The 23,437-nt window shown below is 58.2% G+C and overlaps 1 protein-coding gene across 17 annotated transcripts in view; it reads left to right on the forward strand.

The window, feature by feature from the left end:
* The window catches only part of ARPP21 (cAMP regulated phosphoprotein 21), a 128,852-nt gene that overhangs the window by 81,550 nt on the left and 23,865 nt on the right, over nt 1-23,437 (forward strand). For 4 of the 17 annotated variants that reach the window (XM_056804009.1, XM_056804005.1, XM_056804008.1 and 1 more), the window contains 8 exons: nt 2,142-2,250; nt 3,956-4,057; nt 7,570-7,607; nt 10,903-11,114; nt 14,392-14,622; nt 19,409-19,560; nt 20,357-20,461; nt 20,836-21,075. In XM_056804009.1, the coding sequence (XP_056659987.1) occupies nt 2,142-2,250; nt 3,956-4,057; nt 7,570-7,607; nt 10,903-11,114; nt 14,392-14,622; nt 19,409-19,560; nt 20,357-20,461; nt 20,836-21,075 (1,189 nt within the window). Of the gene's footprint in view, nt 1-2,141; nt 2,251-3,955; nt 4,058-7,569; nt 7,608-8,638; nt 8,699-10,902; nt 11,115-14,391; nt 14,623-19,408; nt 19,561-20,356; nt 20,462-20,835; nt 21,076-23,437 lie in introns of all 17 variants that reach the window. The other 13 variants (XM_056804004.1, XM_007500689.3, XM_016424641.2 and 10 more) reach the window with 7 other exon arrangements.

A 23,437-nucleotide genomic window follows, 5' to 3' on the forward strand; every position in this document is an offset into this window, starting at 1 on the left:
GGCAGAATTCCCTCCTAATTTGTTGCTTCCTTTCTTATCTTGGTTGCATTGGTATTATTTGTACAAAAAATCTTTTAACTTAATATAATCAAAATTATCCATTGAATTTTTTGTTATGTTATCTATGTCTTATTGGCCATAAATTCTTCCCTCATCCAAAAATCTGACAGGTAAACTCTTCCATGTCTAACTAAATTGTTTATCACCCTTTTTTCCTAGATCAAGTATCCGTTTTTACTTTATGTTGGTGTATGGTATGAAATGTTGGTCTTTGCTTAGTTTCTGCCATATTCGTTTCCATTTTCCCCAGCAATTTGTGTCAACTTGTGTTAAATAGGGAAAGCTTGGGATCTTTGAATTTATTGTGTGTTGATCACTTAACCTTTTCTATTGATCCACTACTCTATTTCTTATCTAGGATCAAATTATTTAATGATTACCACCTTATGACTCACGTTTTTCATTAATTTCCTTGATATTCTGGACTTATTCTTCCAAATGAGTTTTGTTATTATTTTTCTAGTTCCTAGAAACATTTTTTCAGTAGTTTGGTTGTTATGATACTGAATAGGTAAATTAATTTAGGTTAGAGTGTGATTTTTATTGTATTTGCTCAGCCTGTCCATAAACAATTACTATTTTTTTCAGTTGTTCACTTTGACATATAAGAAACTTGAGGTACAGAGGATAAATGACTTATCTAGAGCCATACACCTCATAAGCATCAGAAATGGGCTTTGAGCCCAAGCTTTTATATGAGTACAGGTGCCATGCCCTATCCATTAGGCTAAACTACTTTGTAATTTGACATGGCTTGCTGATTAGCAATTCTGTGCACATAGATAACCAGTTAGGAACATATTTGTTGTGTAGTGAGTCATTTAGTTATTCAGACTCTTTGTGACTCCATGGACCATCACTCTCCATGGGTTCCTTGGCAAGGATACTGAAGCATTTCCTTCTCCAGGAGATCCTTTTTTTCATGCAATCAGAGGTTAAGTGACTTGTCCAGGGTCACCGAGTTAGGAAGTATCTGAGGCCACATTTGAACTCAGGCCCAGCACTGAGCTACCTAGTTACCTCCTAGGCATACAAAAGTAAAGTGATCTGCCTAGATCACATAGCTAGAAAGTGTCTGAGGCTGAATTTGAACTGGTATCTTCCTGACTCCAGGCCTAGTGCTCTTGACCACTGAGCCCCAGTGGCCAAAAAGTGAGGCATACAATGACCTAAAAACCCTGGTTCCCTGCAGCAGACTTCCTTCTTGCTCTTTCAGTAGTGTTTGTCTGTGAGGTCTTCACTGTGTTTAGGGGAAGGCGAGTCTCCCCAGGGGGTGGACCATAGAGGGATTAGTGCTGAGTTCAGAGGTCACTGTATCATTCGCATCGGGGGAGGGATGGAAAGGGAGACCAGAAAGACTCAAACAAAAGAAGCCACGAACGAAAGGAGACAAGGAGGAGAGCCGAGTGAAGGAGGAGAGAAGAGGAAGAGAACACGCGGAATCCAGCCAGGAAGCCAGGAAGAATGAGGACTTCACGTGTGTCTTCAGAAGGAGAGGGGGTGAATGATGCCCCAGGACCACCTTTGGGAGTGCCGCCTGCTCACATCTGGCAGAGGGAGCTTCCTGCTCCTGAGCCACGAGGGCTTCCCGGACTAGGCTCACTGGCAGAGGCTGTCTGTGAGGTCCAGGGAAACCCCTGGTGCGGGCCAGCCGGAGCAGCCTCTGCACTGCTTCCAAGGAGACCCATTAGGACCCCAAATCAGTGGACTAATGGATGCCTCACAACCACTTGGCGTTTTCTCCGGCTAATCGGCCGGCTGCCGTTAAGCTGTTTAAATAACATCCCTTCAGTCCCCAGTGGGCCGAGGCGCTGTCCATGGGGGCAGGCCCTTCCCTGGGGAGCTGACTGCTGCTCTTCCCGGCCATTGATGGCTCCCCACCCCGGGGAGCAGTGAAGGAGGATCCTTGCCAGGAGTCCTCCTGCCTGGAGCCGGACTGCCCTGGGCCCAGCCCGAGCCCTGGGCAGAGGGCTCCAGACTGCTCCGAAGGCCAATGGCATGCCTCTGGCTGGGGGCGGGGAGGCTGGGCGGACTCTCTCCCGGGACAAGCGGCTTCACTGTGTGTTTTCCTTTGCCGGCAGACCCGAGCAAAGGTTCTGCGAACATGTCAAAGATGACAAGGGCGAAGAAGGCCAGAAGCGGTTTATCTTGAAGCGAGATAACTCTAGTATTGATAAAGAAGACAATCAGGTTGGTTCTCCGGTGTGAGAGTGGCTAAGCGTGTGCCGTGTGCCGTGTGCCGGTGGGGTAGGCGGGCTCACTGCTGCTCCTGCTGCTGTCTGGCTCTGTGGCTCTGTGGCTGCCTCTGCCTCCCCCCCACCCCCTCCTGCTGGGCCTGGCCTCCCCCACCCTCTGCCTTGGCCTTGGCCTCGCCCTTCCCCTTGACGCTGGCAATGGCACTGTGTGGGGCTGCATGGGTGGAGCTTGGCGCAGGCATGCGGGGGAGGTTGTGGGGCACCCAGGCACCCCCACCCCCACCCCGGGGAGCAGCGTGGTCCGTTGGATTGCTTGGAGATGTCTGTGGAACTCTGGCAGTCATTCGGTCCTCCTGCTGTCCTTCAGCACCCAATGAGCGGGCTCCTCAGCCCCTGCCATGGTCCCCGGGATAGATAGCCGGAAAGAGCCGCCTTGTCATGGTGAGGCCGGGCGGATTCTGCCAACCTTCTCCCATAGGTCTCTGCCAAAGGAGTCAGGCCCTTGCCAGAGCCTCCCTCCCCCCTCCGTCGTCGCGTCGTCCTCGTAGTCGTCGTCGTGGTCATCGTCGTCGGTGTGCCTTATGGACTTGTTTGCATGACCTGGAGCAGCCCCTCCCCTCCCCGCGCTGCTGCTGCTGCGTGTTGCTTGTGCCCGGTTGGACGGGGCAGAGTCCCTGTTGTGCTCAGCCCCCAGCTAAGAGAGGCAGGGACTCCTGGGGGGGGGGGGGAGGCGGGGGCGCTGTGGAGGAGGCAACGATGAACAAAGAACAAGTCATTGTGGTGTGGGAGGAGGCGCTGGCATGCCTCCGCTGCCGCTCTCCCAGCGGGCTTGGCAGCCAGTGTGGGCACTCCATTTCAGGAGGGAGGAAAGAGGTGCCCACCTCCCTCTGCCCCCTCCAGGCGTCACCCCAGATTACTCAGTGAACTTCTGACTCAGAAGCGGCTTTTTCCTGCTCCGTGATCTATTTTCTCCCGCAGCCATATCACGGCTCAGTTCTTGCTGGCTGGGAAGCTGGCTCCATCGGTGTGCGCTGAATGAACAAATGAATGAGGGAATGAATGAATGGATGGGATGGAAGCCTGGGTGGGTACCTAGAGGCAGAGCAGCCAGGATGAGAGCAGACCTCCTGGGGCCGAGGCCAAAGCGCCCAGGTAAGGGGCAGAAGAGCGCAGCGCTCGCTCGTGCTGAATTCTGTAGAGCCTCGCGCAGTCCTCGTGGGTGGCTTCCAGATTTAGCTGGGAGTGCGCGAAGGTCTTGGGGAGGTGACGGAACGGTAGCTTCCAGAGCCTTTGCAGACCCTCTCTGTCCGCCTGTCCGCCTCGCTTCCCAGCCCATTCCATCCATCCCCGAGTGGTCTCTCGGGACTTCCACTGGGCTCCGCCCTTCTTTTCTTCCCCTGGGCTTGGACGGCAAGAAATGGGCCTCCTCTGGCCGATGGCCCCTGGGCCCCGAGTCTTCTAAGGGTGGCCTCCCCTCCCCAACACACACACACACACACACACACACACACACACACACAGAGCTCACATCCGCCAGCACACAGCCAAGGAGCTGGCCAGCCTCTAATAGACAGGGAGAGCAGGCACAGTTTTCTGGCCTCAGTGGCCCAGTCGTCCCGTTTCTGATCTCTACTGATCATCACTGAGGCTGCCTGCCCCGCTCTGCTCCTGTAACCGTCCTCGTTTTTCTCTCTGTTCAGCAAAACAGAATCCATCCCTTTAGAGATGACAGACGACGTAAATCTGTGGAGGAGAGAGAAGAGGAGTATCAGAGAGTGAGGGAGAGAATATTTGCACGAGCTGTGAGTAGCTGTTTTGTCTCCTCTTCTGCGCTCTGTCCTGCACCTCAGCCTGGACAGCTCCCTGCCCACCTGCAGGGGCTCCCTGGGCTGCGCTGGGGAGGATGAGAAGCTTAGGGAAAGGAGAGACGAGAGGCCTGTAGCGGCCACGAGGCCACGTGCCTGCCCACACCGAGAGGAACAGGACAAACAGAAGGGGTGGCAGATCAGAAGAGATTGGGGGGAAAGCCTCCGGTGTTTTGGGGGGGTGTATGTGTGTGTATGAGAGACAGAAGAAAGAGAATCAGATAGGAACAGAGAATGAGAAAAAATAAGAGGAAGAGGAAGAAGAGGAGGAGGAAGGAGAAGAAGAAAAGATGGAGAGAGAGAATGAGAGAGGGAGAGGATGACAGGGGGGAGAGGGAGAGAGAGGGAGGGAGGGAGAGGGAGAGAGAATGAGTGAGAGAGAGAGAGAGAGAGAGAGAGAGAGAGAGAGAGGATGACACAGAGAGAGAGAGAGAGAGAGAGAGAGAGAGAGAGAGAGAGAGAGAGAGAGAGAGAGGGAGAGACACAGAGAGAGACGGAGGGAGAGGGAGAGAGAATGAGTGAGAGAGAGGATGACAGGGGGGGAGAGGGAGAGAGAGAGAGAGAGAGAGAGAGAGAGAGAGAGAGAGAGAGAGAGGATGACACAGAGAGAGAGAGAGAGAGAGAGAGAGAGAGAGAGAGAGAGAGGGAGAGACACAGAGAGAGAGACGGAGGGAGAGGGAGAGAGAATGAGTGAGAGAGCTCCCTGGCCATCCAGCATAACCATCAGTAACCCATGAGCCTTGCCTATAATATAGTGCATGCACATGTGCACGCGCACACACACACACACACACACACACACACACGCACACGCACCTGCACCTGTGTCACCTCTCCCAATTGTACAGAGTGAGGAATAGAGGACGCCTCCTCCATTTTTACAAATTAGGAAACTGAGTTCAGAGCATCAGACTGACAAACACTTGCCCTTCCCCAATGCTTGGAATCATGCTGACAGTGGCAATAAATTGTCCCCAACCTTCTCCAAGTCTGCTTTTGGGGCAGGGAGGTCCCCTGGCTAGTGGTCAGAGTCTCTGACAAGCTGTCTGAGAGGGCAAGGAGTCTCCTGCTGAGCCCCCATGGGCCCATCCCTCCTTCCTGGCTCCCCTGAAGCCAGTTGCTGTGCCCATCCCTGCCCTCAGCTGTTCCTACGCCATCACCTGTGGCTTCTGCCTCTCAGACGAGGCTGTCCTGCCCAGGCTCAGACTACCCACCAGGGAGTTTGGGGTCTGGGAGAGGCCCAGGGCCTTGGGCAGACCTGCTGTTGGGGTGCTGCCCGGCTCCCCTGGCTCTGAGGACCTCCCTTGGGGTCAGGTGGGGGAGGAGAGGCAGTACATGAGCTCCCTCCTCATTGTGGGGCTCACTGCCCAGACCTTTCTCAAGGCCTCTCCTGCAATCCCTGGGACAGAAGGGAGGAAGCAAGAGCCCAAGGTGGAGACTGGCCTCAAGCTGAGGGCCCCTGTGGGTGCCGGAAGGATTGCCCTGGGCCAGCACTGCACAGGGGGTAGGGAAGGAGGGGAAGTGGGCCATGGCCAGGCTGCCTGGGCCACTGGGAGCTCGGGGTGGCCCCAGGAGGCAGAGGCCAGGCAGCACAGCCCTGCCCACCCGAGTCTTCCAGTCTGGAGAAGCCCCGTGAAGGCTGAGATGATGGCATCCCAGCCGCATGCCTTTCTGTTTCTCTGCCTCACATCCCAGAACATGCCTTTGAGGAGCAGAGGGGAGGCAGCGCCGCTCATCAGTGCCTCGGTCAGGGGTGACAGGCAGGAAGGACTGGAGCCAGCAGGCACAAGCCCTTCATCTGAAACCTGGAGAAACTGAGGCCCGATGAGGCCCTGTACAGGGAGAAGAGCCCCAGCTCTGGAGTTGGAGGGCTTGTATTTAAATCCTGCCTCTCATGTACCTTCCAATCTTTGTGCCTGGGGGAGGACCCTGACCCCTCTGGGCCTCAGTTTCTCCATCCATCACGTGAGGGAGTCACTAGAAGGTCTGAACTTCTTTCTACTCAGGGCTCCGTGCTTTAGGTGGCCCTGGGTCAAGCCTCTTTTCCAGAGAGTTCCATGACTTGCCCAAGGCAACTGGGCCATTCTAACTGGGGCACCTCTTCCTGCTCCCTATTCTGTGGCCTCAGCCTCCTGGGAGGCCTCCTACGCAGCCCCAGCCAGGCTCCAGCTTCATGTCCCTGCTAGAGGCCCTCTGGCCAGGCCTTGTGTCTGCCGCGATGGCCCTGGGGGGCAGGCTGGTCCTCAAGCTCCCCATTCTCCCTCTGGAGAACAAAGGCTGCCTTCCTCCTTGTCCCTCCTCCTCCTCCTCCCAGAGGTGCCCCGAGGCCCCTTCTTGGACGGAGGGAGGGTGCAGAGCCCTTTGGCCATTATCACTTGGGACGTAGAGGACTGGCTGCCTCCCTTGGGGTTCCAGCTACTCTAGAACCCTCATTGGGCCTCTCCTGGCTGGCTGTGTTCAGGGATGATGCAGGTTCTCGGTCTCTCCCCTGTGCGTGGGGGTGGGGAGGGGGGCTCAGCGGAGGGCCTGACGCTGCCTCTGCCCACCCTCCAGGAGTCCTCAGGCCAATGGGAGGAGCCTGTGCCGATGGGGCCGTAGGGGGGAGCAGGAGCGGAGGGAGGGGCGGGGCGGTCATGGCGTCGCCTCGGGAGATGGGCACAGCAGAAGGGGGAGGGGGGCTCGGGTCCTTTTCTGGGTGTTCCCCCAGGAAGGTCGGTCCCCAGCAGACGCCGGAGATTTGTTTGCCTTGGGGGGGGGGGGGGCTGGGGGGAGTTCCGTGGACGGAGGTCCTGGGTTCCAATGTGGCCTCACACACGTCCTGGCAGGATGACCCTGGACAAGTCCCTTCACCCCCATGGCCCAGCCCTTACCGCTCTTCTGCCTTAGAGGGAAGGGAAGGCTAAAGCATCATGAGAAGGACACGGAACTCCATACAAGGCGTCTTCAGCCCCCTGGAGGCGGGGGTCGCCTCCCTCCTTGGGGCGAACATCTGGTCAAACTGAAAGGGAAACCAGGAAGGGCTCCAGAAGGGTCAGGTTCCTCCTCCTCCTCTCCGGTCATCCTGGGGGCTCGAGAGGGAGGTCCGGGACCCTCTTCTCTTGAGTGTCGCCCCCTCCCCTCCTGGCTTCCCAGGAGCCTTTGGATTAGGAGAGGAAAGGCCGGTCTTTGGGCTGAGCCCAGCCGGCCTTAGCCCGGAGGTGGGGCGGGAGGGCCGGATCCCCTCCCCCCATGGCCTCATCTCCCAGCATCCTCTGCTGCCCCCGCCGCAGCTCCTCGGGGTGCTCCAGGCCTTCTCAGGAGTCCCAGCCCGGCTGCATGGCGTGTGCGCCCCGCTGCATGCTCCCCCCCACCCCCAGCCTGCTCTCCGCAGCTGCGTCCCTCCTCTCTGGGCTGCGCGGGGGTGCGGGGGTCCCGGAGCCGCTGACGCTCTCCCGCTTTCTATTTTTCAGTCAGTTTGCTCCCAGGAAAGCCTTTTGGTGGAGACCAGGTAAAGCGGAAGCTCCTTTTCTGTGCCTTAAAGAGCAGTGCCATCCCGTGTGTCGTGTGCATACATGTATGTGTCTGGCCACACGCATGAAGACCCATCGATGTATGTAGCCCATGCATACGTGTGTTTGTTTCCGTGTGGCCCTGGACACTCCCCTCAGATTTGACCCCAGTGGCCCCCTCCCCTCCCGGGGCTTCCTGAAGGAACTGGATCCCCCCTCCAGTCCCGGGTCCTCAGGTCCGCGAATGGCCGCTGGGATCAGCAGGAGAGAAGGGCCAGCCCTGGCCGGGAGGGCTCCGGCCGGCTCCCACTCCATGGCTGGGGAGTAGGAGAGGAGGTTGTGGGGAGGGAACCAGAGCATCAGCCTGGTGAGCCCAGGAAAGCTGCTGCCCCTCTGTGGGGCTTTGAGGCTCCCCTGGAGGCCCAAAGCCCTTCCTGGGGGGTTGAGGCTCCCCCAGAGTCCTGAAGCCTTTCCTAGGGGGATTGAGGCCGAGGCCTTTCCTGGCCAGCCCTGCCTCAGTGGCAGGAAGAGTTCTTTTGACTGCACCCTCTGCCAGGAGCCTGGGAGGAGGGCCCTGGCCTAGACCCAGCCCCCTGTAGGGCAGGATCCCTCAGGCCAGCTGGGGTCCCTCCCCAGGCAAGCTTGCTGCCCGCTCTCCCTCCCCCCTTTGGGTGCCCCAAGGTGGCTGCCCTGGGTGTGATGGTGCCTGATGCAAGAGGGCCTCCTTAGGCCAGGCCGGAACAAGGGAGGCCTTCCTTCAGGAGAGAAGAGAAGGGTTCCTGGACCCTCCCCAGGTTGACACGCACGCACACGTGTGCACACGCATGCATGCACACATACCGCTCTCAGCAGGGGCAGGCGTGTGCCTATGGGCCCTCCCAGCCTGGGCACAAAAGGGCCGGAGGTGCCCGCTCGGTGCATGTGTGTGCGGATGTCTCGCTATGCACACGCGTGTGTCCCGCCATCGGCCCATGCATGTGTGTGCAGCCTTCTCCCGGCACACTCCAGCCCCGTCATTCTTCTCTTCCAGCGGGCTCTCAGAGGCCGGCAACCTTGGCCAGGAAACCTATAGGAAAAGGCAGCAGTTTAGGTTGGTACGGCCTCCTCCTCCCTTCCCAGTCCTGGGCTCCCAGCTGGTTCCTGACCGCAGGGTAAACTGAGTCAGGAGAGCCCTTCCGTGCCCCTTGTGGGGCCCACTCTGCCCGGCTGCCTTGAAGAAGGGGCAGATGTGGGCAGGATTGCGCCGCCTGGTGCCCGGGGGCGAGGCTTTCCCCTTCTTCCTGCCCCCAGTGCCCTCAGCACTGGCCCCTCTGTCCAGAGGAGGCAGCTGGGGCTCGGCCGGCCGCTCTGGCCGCTTCAGAAGGCTCCAAAGGGCTGAGCGGAGCCTCTGGGAGCTGAGGAGGTACCCCCGGCTGAGAGCAGCCCCGGCCTCCCCTGCTGGGCTGCTGGAGCCTTGCTGGAGCGGCCGGCCTCTCCTCGGCCTGCTCTCTGCTTCCTTTGGGGTTCGAGCCACTCTGTCTGTCTTCTGCCTGCACACCGGGCCTGAGGGAGGGCCTGAATTCCGGGGACACCCAGTCTGGGTCCCCCAAACCCTGTATCCGGATGGGCCTTTGGCTCAAGCCCCCGACACAGCTGGACCTCCCAGGGGAGCCTGGGAATCGGAGATCGACAGCATTCGCAGAGACGGGCCAGACGTCCGTCCTCAGGCCAAAGGGCAGCAGCCAAATGCAGCGCCAACCGAAGTGCGCCCCCCCCAGGCGAGCCAGAAGCTGAGGCTGCTGAGGCCTCGGGGAGGGGGGCAGAGGGGCCATGGCATGGCATGGATGAAGCCTGGCATTTCCCAGGGTGAGGGCCGGCTCCTAGGTGGCCTGAGCAGCCCAGCCTATTGGGGACCCACTCCATCCCCTGGGTCCAGTGCCAGCTCCCCATACCTGCCCCTGCTGCCCCATGCCCACAAATCATAAGTCCCTGGGGAGGAAGTAGGAGGGCCGCCAGGGGGCATCTGTGGGCAGTGCCAGCCAGGGAAGGGGCCCTGGAGAAGGGCAGGCACAGCCCTTGCCTGAGTATAAGCATGGGAGAGCCCAGGAGCCTTCTCAGGGCTCGGGCCATGGCCTGTTTGGCATAGAGTGGGCAAGAAAGGCTGGCAGGAATGCCAAGGAGCCTGGGGGCTGGCGATGGGCACCCAACAGGGAGCGGGCTGCATCCAGCTTTGTCCCCCGCCTCCCTCCAGGCTGGTCCAGAGGAGCTCGGCCCAGGGCCTGCCAGAGGCTTTGGGGGGCCGGGAGAGAGGGTACCGGTGGGAAGGCCCAGCTTCTTCCTGCCACCTGCCATGCCTCCCCAGAGAGGAGGAGGAAGTCACCCTGGCCCGGGGCATCTCCACGGCCCCTCCATGGCTGTGGCCGGTGTCTGGTGTCTCAAGAACCGGCAAGGCCGGCCGGAGGGCATCTGCCCGTCCGAGGATGGACCAGGGAGACACTGGGCAGGTGGGAGGGGAGATGCTGAGTCAGGAATTGAGATCATGTCTGGCCCGGACTTCTGGGCCTCGGGATGGACGGAGGCCGGCTACATCCATGGCCCACTGGGCAGAGTCGGGCACAGGAGCCCCCCCTGGCTGGAGCCTTCCAGCTAAAAGGAAGCCTGCTGGGTCTGGGACAAGAGCAGGGGCGTCCCCTGCCCCCGGGACACTTGAGGCTTCCGTCTCTTCCGGGCTCCTGGGCAGAGGGAGGAAGTGGGTGCCCGCAGGAAGCAGCCCTGGGCTCACCAGCGCAGGCTTTGGCGAGAGGACAAGAGGCGGCCCACCGAGCCGGACACTGGGCCAGACGCCCTTTCTCTCTGGCTCGCCTTTCCATCTCCAGGCAGAGACCAACATGGCCCCTGGCTTTGGGCATTCCAAGTGGAGCCTGCCCGGACCAGAGCCTCCCCCACCCTGGGGTCCTGTCAGAACATCAGGCTCTTTCTCTGCCCGCAGAGACTTTTTCCTTTAGTTTCCTTGGAATGTGGTGTTGGGAAACAGAGGCCAAAGCCCCGCTGCAGGTGCCCCAAATGGGGCAGGGAGGGGAGAAGGGCCTCCAGGGTGCCCCCCTGCTGGGGAAGGGGGTGGGCTGGCTTTGTCCTGTGGCGTGTCCACTTGTCTCGTGCCTGTGACCATCCACACATTTTCAGCTCCGGGGAGGGGTGTGCGTGTGCTCACCGGCTACTTTCTAGGGGGGTCTCGGGCGGGCCCCCCGTTCTGGCCCCCTCCTCTGCCTCCCCGAGGCCTCACTCTGTGTCTCCCGCCTCCGGCCCGGGCTCCAGGGGGAAGGCGCCGGGCAGCCGCCAGAGCAGCACGGACACGGAGCTGAGGTGGCCCGAGTGCCAGAGGCCGTGGAGCAGCACCGACTCGGACAGCTCGAGCCGCAGCCTCAGGCCAGCCATCACCAAGACGGCCAGCTTCGGGGGCATCACGGTGCTGAGCAGGGCCGACAGTGCGGCCAGCTCCCGGAGCGCAGGCAAGCTGTCCAAAGCAGGTAGGTGGAGGCTCGGCCCCGCCCCGCCCCGCCCTGCCCCGCCCCGCCCCCAGGCTCGGCCCCGCCCCGCCCCGCCCCGGAGGAACCCTGCCGCTGCCCCAAGCTCCTGGATGGCAGCCTTCGCTGGGAGCCGAGGGAAAGCGGTGCAAATCCCCTTGGATGGTGCGCTGGAGGAGGCGCCCGAGCAGGCCCCAGTGAGAGCGGAGCGGATCGGCTCCAAAGCCATCAGGGGACCCCGCTGTGCTTTCCAAGAGCGCACAGGCGGCGCTTTGGCCAAACGGAGTCCCGCCGGCTTCCCGGGCTGTCGTCCCGGCGTGGAGGGCCCCTTCCTTGGCCCTTGGGGCCCCTTTGGGTCTCCCAAAGGATCCTGCTCTGTGTTCCGGGCTGTAGTGTTGCTGTTCCTTCAGTCTCTGCCCTGTGGGTGGTGCCGCTTACTGCTCTCCAGTCACAGAAGGATGACAGTGAGCCGATAGCGGGGCGCCACATGGGCGACTCCTGCCCAGGACGCAGAGCCTGATTGTAACTCATCTAGGCCGGGTGCCTGAAGCCACCAGGAGCCCAAGTTCTCCGGCCTCTGCCCACTTGGGCTGCCCTTGTGGCCGCCACCCGCTTTCCTTCAGGGGTGCTTCCTTTGGCAGAGAAGACAAGAAAAAGAGCAAGAAAGCATCCGAGCTCCTGCTCGTGGGCTCTATGGAAGCTTTGGGCCTTTGCCCTCTTTGGGCCTTCCCTTGCCTTGGTGCGCCCCAGCCTCCTGTGGCCCTGGGCTCCCGGGAGGGACGGCTCACCTCACACCGGCCTGCAGGACTCCGCCCTTTTATGTGCAGTCACTTTCCTGGGTTCTTTTTGGAAGGCTGGCTTGGCTTGGCCAGAGAGCTCCCTGTGCATCCACATCGGGCTCTGTTTAGCCGCCCCTCCCTTGAACCCTCCAACGTCTGGGTGACCTGCTAGACTTGGCCTGGCTTTCCTCTGCCCGATCACCAATGCTAAGACAAGTGGGTCCCCTTCCGCCCGAGGTTCTTAACATTTGCAGCTGGGCAGTCAGCATCCAGCTAGAGATGCCTCCCTCCAAGGCTGGCCTGGCCCCCCCCCTCGAGCCCAGTGGGGGGCTGCTTCTGCTCTTCTTGAAAGGCCAACCAGGTCCAAAGCACTGGGGAGCTCCTGTCGTTGTCAGAGCTGGAAGGGACTTTAGAGACTGTTCCCTTCAGTCCCCTCCTCAGGATGGTCATGGCTAAGGCTTGTGAGGGACTGGCTGGAGCTTCAGGACAATAAGGGCAGCGATTAAAAAGTCAGCAAAGAGCTTTACAAATGGGATCTCATTTAATCCTCCCAACACCCCTGGAAGGGAGGGAGGTGCTACCATGATTATCCTCATTTTACAGATGAGGAAACTGAGGCAGACGGCGGTGAAGTGACTTGCCTAGGGTCACATAGCTCACCAGTTTCTGAGGCCAGGTTTGAATTCAGATCTTCCTGACTCCAGGTTCAGGGCCCCCAAGTGTGCTGGGATTTAATGAAATCATGCCAGGGTATTGAACAAATAAGAACAATTGGGAACATGAGACAGACCCTAAACCAGCCAGGGAAGGAGCTCCCTCCCTCCCCCAGAACTCTGTGTCCTCCCCCCCCCCACTCTAATAGCATATTGTATTCCTGTCACTGATTTAAACAAAGTCTCTCCTTTCATGAACACCCCCTCCCTTGGATCTTGCAAATACCATTAGTTGTTGGACTCTGAGCTTTAATGGGCCCTGAGAAATGCATTATTAAAGATAGAAATCAATTGTCCAAGGTTAATAATTGAACAATCCTCTGGGGCTAAAGGCCTACCACTTATGACATCATCCACAGCGGCAATTACTCTTTGGATCCTGGAGCTTTGAGTTAAATTTTTAATATGGAGGTCTGACTTCATGGCAGTGGCCAACGCTGTCCCATTCCCACTCTTGCTCTGTGCTCGGAAAGCAGCGCTGCTTGGGAGAGGCCCAGACAGTCCCTCAAGAGCCCCCCCCAAGGGCCCCTGCATGAACCCCCACCTCCATTGACTGGCTACTTGGAATCACCTTCCAGCTTGTGTTGTCTGCCTGCCCTGTGGCTGATCTCTGCCCTCCAAGGGCTCTCTTGCAGTCCTTGGTTTCCCTGCACTTCTTCTGGGCTCAGAGCTCCAATTGTCAGCAGGGGCTGAGTCAGGCTGGCCTCCTAGCTAGTGGAGGAAGCCAAGGAGACAATGATGGCCTCTGGCCCGGACCTTGGCCCTTGCTCCTGGCAGGGTTCCTTATTACTCCCATTTGTAGTGGGCCCGGGAAGAGCGGTGGGTCTATGGCTAGTCTGGGACCTGAACCTCTCTCTATGGTGGTCCCTTTGGGCAGTGGCCTGCTGAAGCCAGGAAAGCCCACAAAGAATTTTGGGTTGAAATGCATAAAGTTAACCACCCAGAATGACAAAGGCAGCTGCTGAGTGTATTAAAATGTGGCCCTTAGATCTTTTTCAAACTAGAATGGGCAGAGCCCAGGCCCAGATTTCAGGGGGCTGGAATTCAGGTAAAGGAATCCCTGAAATTCCTGGAGACCAGGTGTGAATCCACTGCTCCTAGGAAGGAGAGCCACCTATGCGCCGCCCTTTCTTGCCAAGCAGTCTCGCTGAGTTGACTAATGGGGACCCAAGTGGTCAGCACCTTGGTTAGCGCCTCTCTTCACCTTTCCATCTGTTTTCCTTGGCATTTAGAGGCCTCTTCATTCTAGAAAACTCACTCATTTGAAAGACCCTGCATTGATTCCAGAAACTATTGCCCCAGGGGACCTTGGGGGAAAGCTCCAAGAGTCCTTCCTCTCCCATTGTCCCCCTTGCTCTTGAAGGCCAGATGACAATTCTAGCCAGTTCTTGCCAAGTGTGAATTGCTTCACAGAAACTTTGGACAGAGCCATCTCCAGAGAACCCCAAACACTTTCAAGGTGTTTTAGGCATTCATTTGGTGCTTTCCTATAACACTCCTTTGAGGCTGAAGACCCCCAAGAGCGCATTCCCAGCCCCACCTCATCTCAGGGCAACAGAGAAGATGGCCTGGGCCTGGGCTCTTGGCTTCTCCTCACTTCCTCTAGTTTCTCCCTAACCCCCAGGAGACACTTCCCAAAGCCCCACAGTGTTGACTTTTCTGAGGGGTGCCTGTGAAGCACCTTGAAGAACCTCAGAGTGTCTTCCCTATGTCTTCTTGATGCATGTCATGCACATGGAATACACATGGGATACACATCCCACACACATCTGTGTCTGCCCATTTCAGGCTCTGAGTCTTCCAGTAGTGCCGGCTCCTCAGGTTCCTTGTCACGAGCTCATCAGCCTCTCCAAAGCAGCCCTCTCATCTCTGGAGCTTCTGGTCCATCTTCAGGCAGTGGGACCTATTCTGAGAATGGACAGAGTGGCCAGACGGCCCCTGGCAACCCCAGCTACATCCTGCTCCCACTTGAAGCTACAGGCATCCCTCCAGGCAGTATCCTTCTCAACCCCCACACAGGTGAGTAGAATTGGTCTGGGAAGTTCAAGCCCATCCCAAGAGCCCTTTTAAACCTGGAAGAAATACTGGTGCAGGGTGGGGAGATGCAAGCCTCAGAAGCAGATGTCTAAGGTCTCTAGAGATCAGAGAGCAATGGGAAACAAGTAGCTCCTTGGATCTACTTCCCCAGTGACTGGTGGCTCCCTCCCTGCCCACTAGAGTCCGTGATTTCAGTTTAATTCAGTTGGACAGATGAAGAGAGAGAGGGGCTTGCTCTCTTCTCTCAGGCTGTTGAATCTGTATGAGACAGAGGAGAGGGCATCAGATGTTCTGCTTTGAGAGATGTAGAGGTCCAAAGAAGTCGGAAGAAAGGAAGAAATTCAAGGGCAGTTCCTTCAGAGTAGTGCCTTTCCCGGGGTCTGAAGGCTGGCCATTGGCATCAGCCACCGAATTTCTGATTCTTAGGAGCTTTGGATTTAGGGGGGGAAATCCCTACAGAGCTCACATTTGGAGTTTGGCTTAGCTAAGAGCCCGAGGGTAATTTAAATGATCTAGTCTCATGAATATGCAAAACCTGCAAGAAAATTCATGACAATGGGTTATTTTTGGCAGGCTGATTTAGACTTTCCCTACATTTTGCCTTGGAGAGGGAAGACTGGGGGGGGGGGGGGAGGGACAATGACACGTGTGATTGTCAAACCTTTGAAGAGATGTCATGAACAAGAAGAGTTAGACTCGGTCTTTGTCACAAGTACCCTATCACTGACAGTCCGGAAGCAGAGGCTGGAGGCAGGGGGTTTCAGCAGAAGAATTATTGATTTGGGTGATAGTTGGTCTAAGAGAACTCAGGAAGACCTTCTAATTCCTGCCCAGAGTTTCCAGTTTTATGGACCCAGGGGAAGTCCAGTAAACACAGGACTCAGTATAATGAAGGAGTCACTTGGTTCTTTCCCCATGAATAGATTGGGATGGGGCATGTGCCTAAGGCATATTGAACCAGATCATTTAGATTAGTCTGGCATCATATATTTAGAGCTGAGAGACACCATAGGAGCTAACTTGTCAAATCCTCGATGGTCACAGAAAAAGAAACTGAGGCCAAGAAATTAAATGTCATGCACATTCTTCATCATGGGTAAGAAGTAAAGTTGTATTGCTGTCTACATCCTCTAAAATTTGAATTCACCACCCTTTCTCTCTCTCTCTCTCATCTCTTTTTCTTTCTCTGTCTTGCTTTCATTCTCTTTCTTCTCTCATTCTGTCTCTCATTCTTTTCTCTAATTCTGTCTTTGTCTCTGTCTCCCCCTTTCTCTCTCTCCCTCTCCCCCTGTCTCCCTCCCTCTCTCCCTCTCTCTTCCCCCCCTCTCTCTCTCCCTCTCCCCCCCTCTCTTTCACACACATACACACACAAATGGATTATAGTAAACGCCTTCTTTTGTTGTGTCCTTATGAGGAAATGTGTTTTGAATATGGAGGTGAAGATATTGACTGGAGAGACAGATAAAAACGTGTTCCTTTTTATTAAATCCCCTTTGGCTGCCATGCTGGTTTCAATACCTTGTGAAAAGACATGTCACCTATTGGGCATCCAGAGACCAAAGAGTCTGCAAAGAGCTCATTGGTCTATTCTGCGAGCCATTCGGCAGAGCATCCTTTGGAATGAAAGCCATGGCTGGTAAGGTGCCATGAGATGCTACAAGATGCATAGGCTTGATTTTCTAGTTCCAAATCTGTGTTGTCAGTGTGTGTGTGTGTGTGTGTGTGTGTGTGTGTGTGTGTATGTGTTGTGTGTGTATGTTTCCCAGATGTATGATTCCTAACACAAATCCAAAGTCACGGCACATCCTTACAGATCACCAGTGCAAACAGGAGGTCTTTGAAAAGATGGATGAGGCTTGGCCTTGGTTATCAGGGTCATTCAAATCACTTTGTACCCAAACAGCCCTCCTACAAGAATGGATGGGAAAAGGAAGACAGGAACGGAGTACTGTAGGCATCAGTGCAGGGACCTGGCCTGCCCAGCTGTGTGGCACGATTCTAGAGGAGGGAGAAACTGAGCTGCTCCACAAAGGAAGGGAAAGGTTCTCATCACCTTGACTGAAAGGAAGGAGAATGACGTGAGATGAGGCCTTGAATGCCAAGTTATGGCCATTGGACCACACCACTGAGTGATGGAGAGCCAGTGAAGGCTCTAAAGCAGTGGGGTGGCAGACTCCAAGTTGATGTTTGGAATATTGATCTAGTTGTAGTGGATTGTATGTCTTTGATGTGGGGAAAGCAGTTAGGAGGAGGTATGGGCCTGAGTGAAGCAAATGGAGGGAGGGAGGGAGGGGACGAGAGCAAGGCTGGATGGCACCAGGATCTTGTGGCCTCCCCTCTATGTGGGAAATGCCATGGGCAAGGACAATGAGCGGGGCATAAAGTCAAGCCCCCACTGAGGACAGTAAGACAAGGCAGAAAGGACCCAGCAGGCCCACTGCTTTCATGAGACAGAACACAAGGAGGACGCAAAGGAGGGCTGGCTCCTCTGCTGGCTACCCAGATGATCTCATTTCAGTTGTGTCCTGATTTAACACTTTCATTCTTGGGTAAGAGTCCACCTGGCCCTGGGGAAAAACAAACCGTCCAACCAGAGCTGTAAACACAAGATTCCTTTATTATCCCAAAGGCCAAGGAGTGTCTTGACCTAGAGATCAGCATGGTGGAGACATCCCCAAGGCCTGTTCCTCTTGACCTCAGCCAGCCTCCCTCCCCAGCCCTATCTGTCAGGCTCCCTTTGTGATCACAGCCCACATGTTTCTTGCCTCTCTTTAGAATGTATCTGTTGGTTCTGATGTCACCCTGTTTCCTAGTTCCCTCAGCACCCTCCCTAAAGATCTCTCTTGCCTCCAGTTCCCATCTTGTCTGCTTCCAGTCTTTGGAATGCCCAGAGCTGGCTCAGGCTCTCCTGACCCCAATACTGGGGCATCTGTGCTAGACATTCTGAACCCCAAGTCGTCCTGGCCTCCATCCAGTGTGTAGGCTCTATGCTCTAGGTCCTACTTCCATATGTGCTCTGACCTTGGATTTCTAGACAGGCCTAAAGGAATGCTTTCTCCCTCTCCTTGAGAGCCTGCTGTACCTCCCTACTCCCAATCTCTATCCCCTTAACCCTCCGCTGTGGGACGAAGGCCTCTGTAGTTCTTGTTTGGTGACCGTCTCAACTTTCCTTTCTGATGACTACATGAAGACAGTCCCTCCAGCAGCCTGGCCCAAAGTGGGCCCGGGAGCCCCGAGCCTTCCTCACCAGCTACTGCTGCCAGTGGGCCAGTCCCCTCTGCTTGACTTCCCCCTGTTGTATTCCCTGCACTGTTTAAGGAACTGGACTTCCTGAGCCCCCACCTGGCTCAGGTTCATCGGGCCGGTGCTGGCTCCTCAGGTTCTGTGCCTGCCACCCTTTTCTCCAAGCTGGACCTCCGTCTGTACCACTCCTCTAGAGCTCTCTGAAGCAGGGACAAGTCGTAGTCTTGTCCAAGGCAGCTGATTCATCCTCAATTAAGAGGCTTAAGGAGATGACTTTATCCTCAAAGAAACATCCTGGTCATGTCCAAGTAAATGGTATTTGAGCCCTTCCATGTGGCCAACTGGGCTGCCTACCCGTGCCAGAGAAAATATAATCACAGCTGGTGTCATTCCTTGGAAAAGCCACTAGCTCTGGAGTCCGGGGACATGAGTTCCAATCCTACCTCTGATGCTTACTCCCAATATGCCCCTGGAAGTCACTTAGCCTTCCTGTGCCTCCTACTCGATATGCCCGGATGTCTTTTCCTCTAGCTCTGTGGTCCTAAGGAAGCCTTCCAGGAAGCTCACAGGAAGGGACTTTCTTCAATTTCCATTTTCTTTCCATGCATCCTATGTGTATTTTTGCATGTCGTCTCCTCCATTTGACTATGAGGGCTCCATTTAAAACCCTCACCTTCCCTCTTAGAGTCAATACTGGGCATTGGCTCCAAGGCAGAAGAGCAGTCAGGGCTAGGCAATGGGGGTCAAGTGACTTGCCCAGGGTCACCCAGCTGGGAAGTGTCTGAGGCCACATTTGAACCCAGGACCTCCCATCTCCAGGTCTGGCTCTCTATCCACTGAGCCACCCAGCTGCCTCTTACTGTATCCCACACAGCACAGCACAGCAGCTGGCACAGAGATGGACTCTGATAAATACTTGCCGACTGACTAACTCACTTCCCTGATCAAAACCAGTTAATCCCAACAGGCTGGGCCCAGCTACAACTGGGTGTCCCCAGGGCCGTGGCTGGGAGTGCAGCTGGACTTGAAATGAGCAAGACCAGAATTCACAGCCAACCTCGGGCACTGCCTAGCTGAATGACCCTGGCCAAGTCACTCATCCTTTGTGCCACTCGGTTCCTTCCTATGGAAAGGGGGCACCACAATCGCCTTCCCTCCACTGGCTGTTGAGAGGGTCCCACCAGACAGTGCCAGTGGAGCTCTCAGAATCCCCTGAAGGAAGGCGAGTCTTTCTATCAGTACCATGGAGAGAGCCTCACTGCCTTCCGGGCTCAGGCCAGTGGCTGCCCTTCCTCTTTGGGCTGGCTGAGGTGCCACAGCTGAGCGAGGCTCCTTGGCGGGGTCACTGAGGAAGGATGGATGCCAGGAGGGAAGCTCCAGCCTCGCGGGGGGTAGGGGGGGGCTCCAGGCTGCTTCCTCCTGCCCTGCCCTTTGGGCTACGCGCCCAATGCCCGTGTGAGTAGGTGCTTCCTGCAAGGGGTTGAGGGGGGCAGAGCCAAGCTCAGGTTCGACCATCTTGTTGCAGGCCAGCCCTTCGTGAACCCTGACGGGACGCCGGCCATCTACAACCCCCCCAGCGGCCAGCAGTCTGTGAGGAGTCCAATGGGGGGCCAGGCCCCGCCGCAGCCTTCCTCCCAGGCCCCTCCACAGCAGATGGCCGGCCACCTTGTCACGCAGGTAGGGGAAGCCGGGTCGGGGGGCCAGCGTGGGACAGACGTGGGGAGGGAGGGCACGGAGGAAGGGAGGCCGACGAGCCGATGGCGGGGACACCTCTGGGCTCTGGGGAGGAGCTGACAGAGCCAGCCTTGCACTCGGGGTCTGTGTGCCTTGACTGGGCTCCCTCGGAAAGGACTCCATGGCTGTGGCTCTCCTTCCGTGGCTCCTGGAGCTCCCATGTCTCGGTCCACAAGGCTGGGCCCACTCCAGCCACGGCTCCCCCTCCTTCCACTGGGGCTCGTTTCAGGGACCCTTTTCCATCTCAGCATGGCAGAGTTGGGAAGGACCTTGACGGCAGCCATGCAAGAGAGCCTCTGTCCCTGCAGCCCCTGCTTGAAGGCCTGCTGGCCAGAGAACCAGCCCCTCTCTGAGGGGAGCCCCTCCAGCTCTCCCTGGACCTGGCTGCTCCCCGAGTTAAGCCCACACATGCGCCCTGGAGCCCAGCCCACCGAGGCACGCTTGCTGGCTGTAGCTGACACACCCTGCTCTCAGGGTTCTCTGAGGGCCAGGGAGAGGGCGGGCCCAGCTCCTGCAGCAGTCCTCCTGGACTCGGGGGTCCCTGCGGGGAGCAGTGAGCCCCGTTCCAGGCTGTCTGGCCGCTGTGCCACACGCTTCAGCCCTCCATCCATCCACCCGGCCGCGGGCTGGGGACCAGGAGCCAAGAGCATCGGGTGTTGTCCCTTCTGGCCCCAGAGGCGGGAGGCCAGGCCGAGAGGGAAGGAGGGGCAGGGGTGACCCGGCCTTCCTTTGTCCCCAGCCTCTCCAGGCTCTGCAGGCTTCCCCCCAATCCGGCACGTACCCCTCCGTCTCCTATCCTCCCCAGCATCTCCTGCCCGTGTCTGCGGTCCAGCCGTTTCCTGTGGTATGACATCTGCATGTTTGGTTCCTTTGGCGTGTGCTGCGAGGGTGGAGCGAGGGGCTGGGAAGAGCGTGTGTAAATGAGTGTGCAACTGAGGGTGTCCTTGTGTAGGGGGTTGGGAGGGGCTGGGGGGCTGGAGATGCACCCAGAGCCCGTTTGCCTTTGACCTCTGTACTGAGGCAGGCCCAGGCCCCGGGTTGGGGGAAGAGTCCAGTGTAAACGCTTCCGGACCCCCCTCTCTCTGGTCAGGAAGAGGCCCTGGAGGCTGGTGACTCCCCAGGCCTCCTTCTCTCCCCTCAGCCTGGGCCACTCCCCCTGCCCCGGCTCCATCCACAAGTCTCCCTGCTTGACCTCCTCCCTTGCTTTTTTGGCCCCAGAGAGATGACGTGGCCGCCCAGTTCAGCCAAATCAGCCTGAGCCGACAGTCGTCGGGAGACACAGCCGAGCCTCCGGCTGGCCCCGTCTACCCCCCGCAGCAGCCAGGCTACGTCCTTGCCTCTGCCGGTCCGCAGCTCCCTCCGGGGGGCTTCTCGGGCTCCGGCCCTGCCCTCCCTCAGCAAGTCGTCCAGCCGTCGCCGGGCCCCCCAGGGTTCGCCCAGCCGGCCTCGCCTGCCCAGGTAGGTGCTTTCCGCTCCCTTTTGGCGCCTCCGCAGCCGGCACCCTGTCGGTGTGGGGCCTTTCCAGGAGCTCCGCTGACCCCTCTGAAGGCCGAGCGAGCAGAGGGGGGCGTCGCTGTCTAGATGGTAACAGACCGGCGATGGCCGGCCGATGCCGTCATGGGTCCCAGGGGTGGCCCGTGATGTCATCCAGGCCCCCTGCAGGCGAGCAGAGGCAGCTCCAGGGCCCCGGGCGAAGGCGGAGCCGGGCGCCCGGCCAGTCGCTGGAGACGGGCTCTCTGGGCTTCCCAAGGAGCCTCGCTCAGGCTCCTCCCCCGGACTGACTGGAGTCTGAGAGCGGAGGGCGTGTCCTGGAGCGGCCGCTCCTGCGCCCCTGGGGATCTGGGGACTGCCGAGCGGGCACACGGGCGTGGGGGGCCCCACTAGGAATCCTCCCCTTGCCTGGGCAGCAGGCAGTGTTTGGCGTGGCTCAGGCAGACATTCCACGCCCAAAGCGTGGCCCACGGGACGGTGGCTCCCCTCAGGTTAGGAAGGCTGGTGCTCCGGCTCAGGGGAAGCCAAGGCGGTCCGTGCATGGAGCCAAGGACCTGAAGACAGCGCTGAGGGCCCACGTGGGCCCACTGCCCTCTGCCAAGATGGCGCCCCATGGCTTTGATTGGGCAGGATCCAGCCCTGAGGCTCCTCCAAGAAGAAAAGAAGATTCTGCTCCCTGGCGGTGTCCTGGCATTCAGGAAAGGCGGCACTCCAGGAGCCCCAGGGAGCTGCCATCCCTCTGGGGGAGGGAGAAGAAGAAGAGGATGGAGGGAAGTTTACCGCCCCTCTGGGTGACCGGGCATTCCCCACAGCGGCTCCAGGGAAAAGCACACAGTGGGCTTGGAAAGGTGGGGCACAGCCAGCCCTAAATCAAATTGTCCATCTACAAACAGCCCAGGGGCAATGCCCCAAATCCGAGTGCAGCAGAAGAGGATGCTGGGCGCGGAACTAACTGTCCAGGCATCTCTCAGAGCCACCTGGGGTCCAGAAGACAAATCAAATACTCCATTTGTCCTATGTATCTGTGGGCCAGGAAGGGGGCTAATTCCAATGGGTAACCGCCCCTGAATGGTAGTGAGCCCTCTGTCACCAAAGGTATTCAAGTAGACTGCACGATCACATGCCCCTTCTTAAGGTGGGGGCTAGAGGAGAAGACCTCTCATTGTCCTGGATGTGACGGACTAGGAGTCTACAGACAGGAAACACACGGCAGTGCCCCGGAGGAGGGGAGAACCTGATGGCGTATTTTCTTCTTCCTGTCTCTGCCTTCAGTAGGCGGAAGGGGCCTCGCTGCCTCGGGTCTGCTGAGCACGTGACCTGGGGACGGAAGTGCCTGGAGGTGGATGCGGTCCCTGCTGGTCCCAGTGCTCAGGGGCGGCGAGGGGAGCTCGCCAGGGCGCCCCTGACCAAGTAAAGCATGGCTCGGAGAGAGGACGAGGCGGCAGAGGATGACCAAGTGCCCGGCGGGAGGGCAGCCAGGCTGGGGACGAGCCCAAGCTCGTGGCTTCCGAGGAGCCCTGAGGAGGGGAAGGACGCTCACACGAAGGCCGATTCGGCCTCCGCAGCTCCTCCGGAGGCCCTGACGTCCCTGGGGTTTCAGGCGGGCCTGTCTGCTCCTCGGCACGTGGCCTCTGCGGAGCTGGAGATCGGGGCCCCAGCGTGCCTCGAGGCTGGAAAAGAAAAGGCTCCGGGAGAGCCCCGGCGCTCGGCTCTGGCGCAGAGAAGAGATGATGGGCTTCTGCTGCTTGTCCCCAGGAGGCCGAGTCCGGCGGCCGCTGGGCGGAGGGTGACAAGAGGCGAGTTTAGCCTCCAAGTGAGGGAAAGCTTTCTAGCATAAGTCCTGTCCCCAAGGGGAGGCTGCTGCCACGGGAGGTAGTGAGCTCCCCGCCTTCCGAGGTCTTCAAGCAAAGGGTAGCTCTATGGGAAGGAGATTCTGGTTTGTTGTGGACGAGGCCGGATGGCCCCGCTGGCTCTGAGGATCCGTCAGTCTAGGAGGTGGCGCAGAAGCAGGGCTGGAGTCCCCTGAAGCCTACAGGCTGGAGGAGATCCCGATTCCTTTCAGTGAGTCCAGCCTCCGGCGATGCTGCTGCCCCCCCTTCTGTGGCCTGGGGGAGCCCTGCTGATCGGACCCAGCCGAGCTCCAGAAGCTGCCCCAGAACTCAGCCGCCGGGGCTGAGGGGCTTGAGGCAGCCCAGCCAGTCGGGGTGTGCTTGTCCAAGTCTCTTGGCCTTCGTGGGACTCCTCATAGAACAAGGCCTGGCCAGCCCCAGCCCCGCCCCGCTGACCGCCGTGATCCCTCCCTCTCAGACTCCACCTCCATTCCTCCTCG

This window comes from Monodelphis domestica, chromosome 7, assembly GCF_027887165.1.
Source record: "Monodelphis domestica isolate mMonDom1 chromosome 7, mMonDom1.pri, whole genome shotgun sequence".
Taxonomy (NCBI): Eukaryota; Metazoa; Chordata; class Mammalia; order Didelphimorphia; family Didelphidae; genus Monodelphis; species Monodelphis domestica.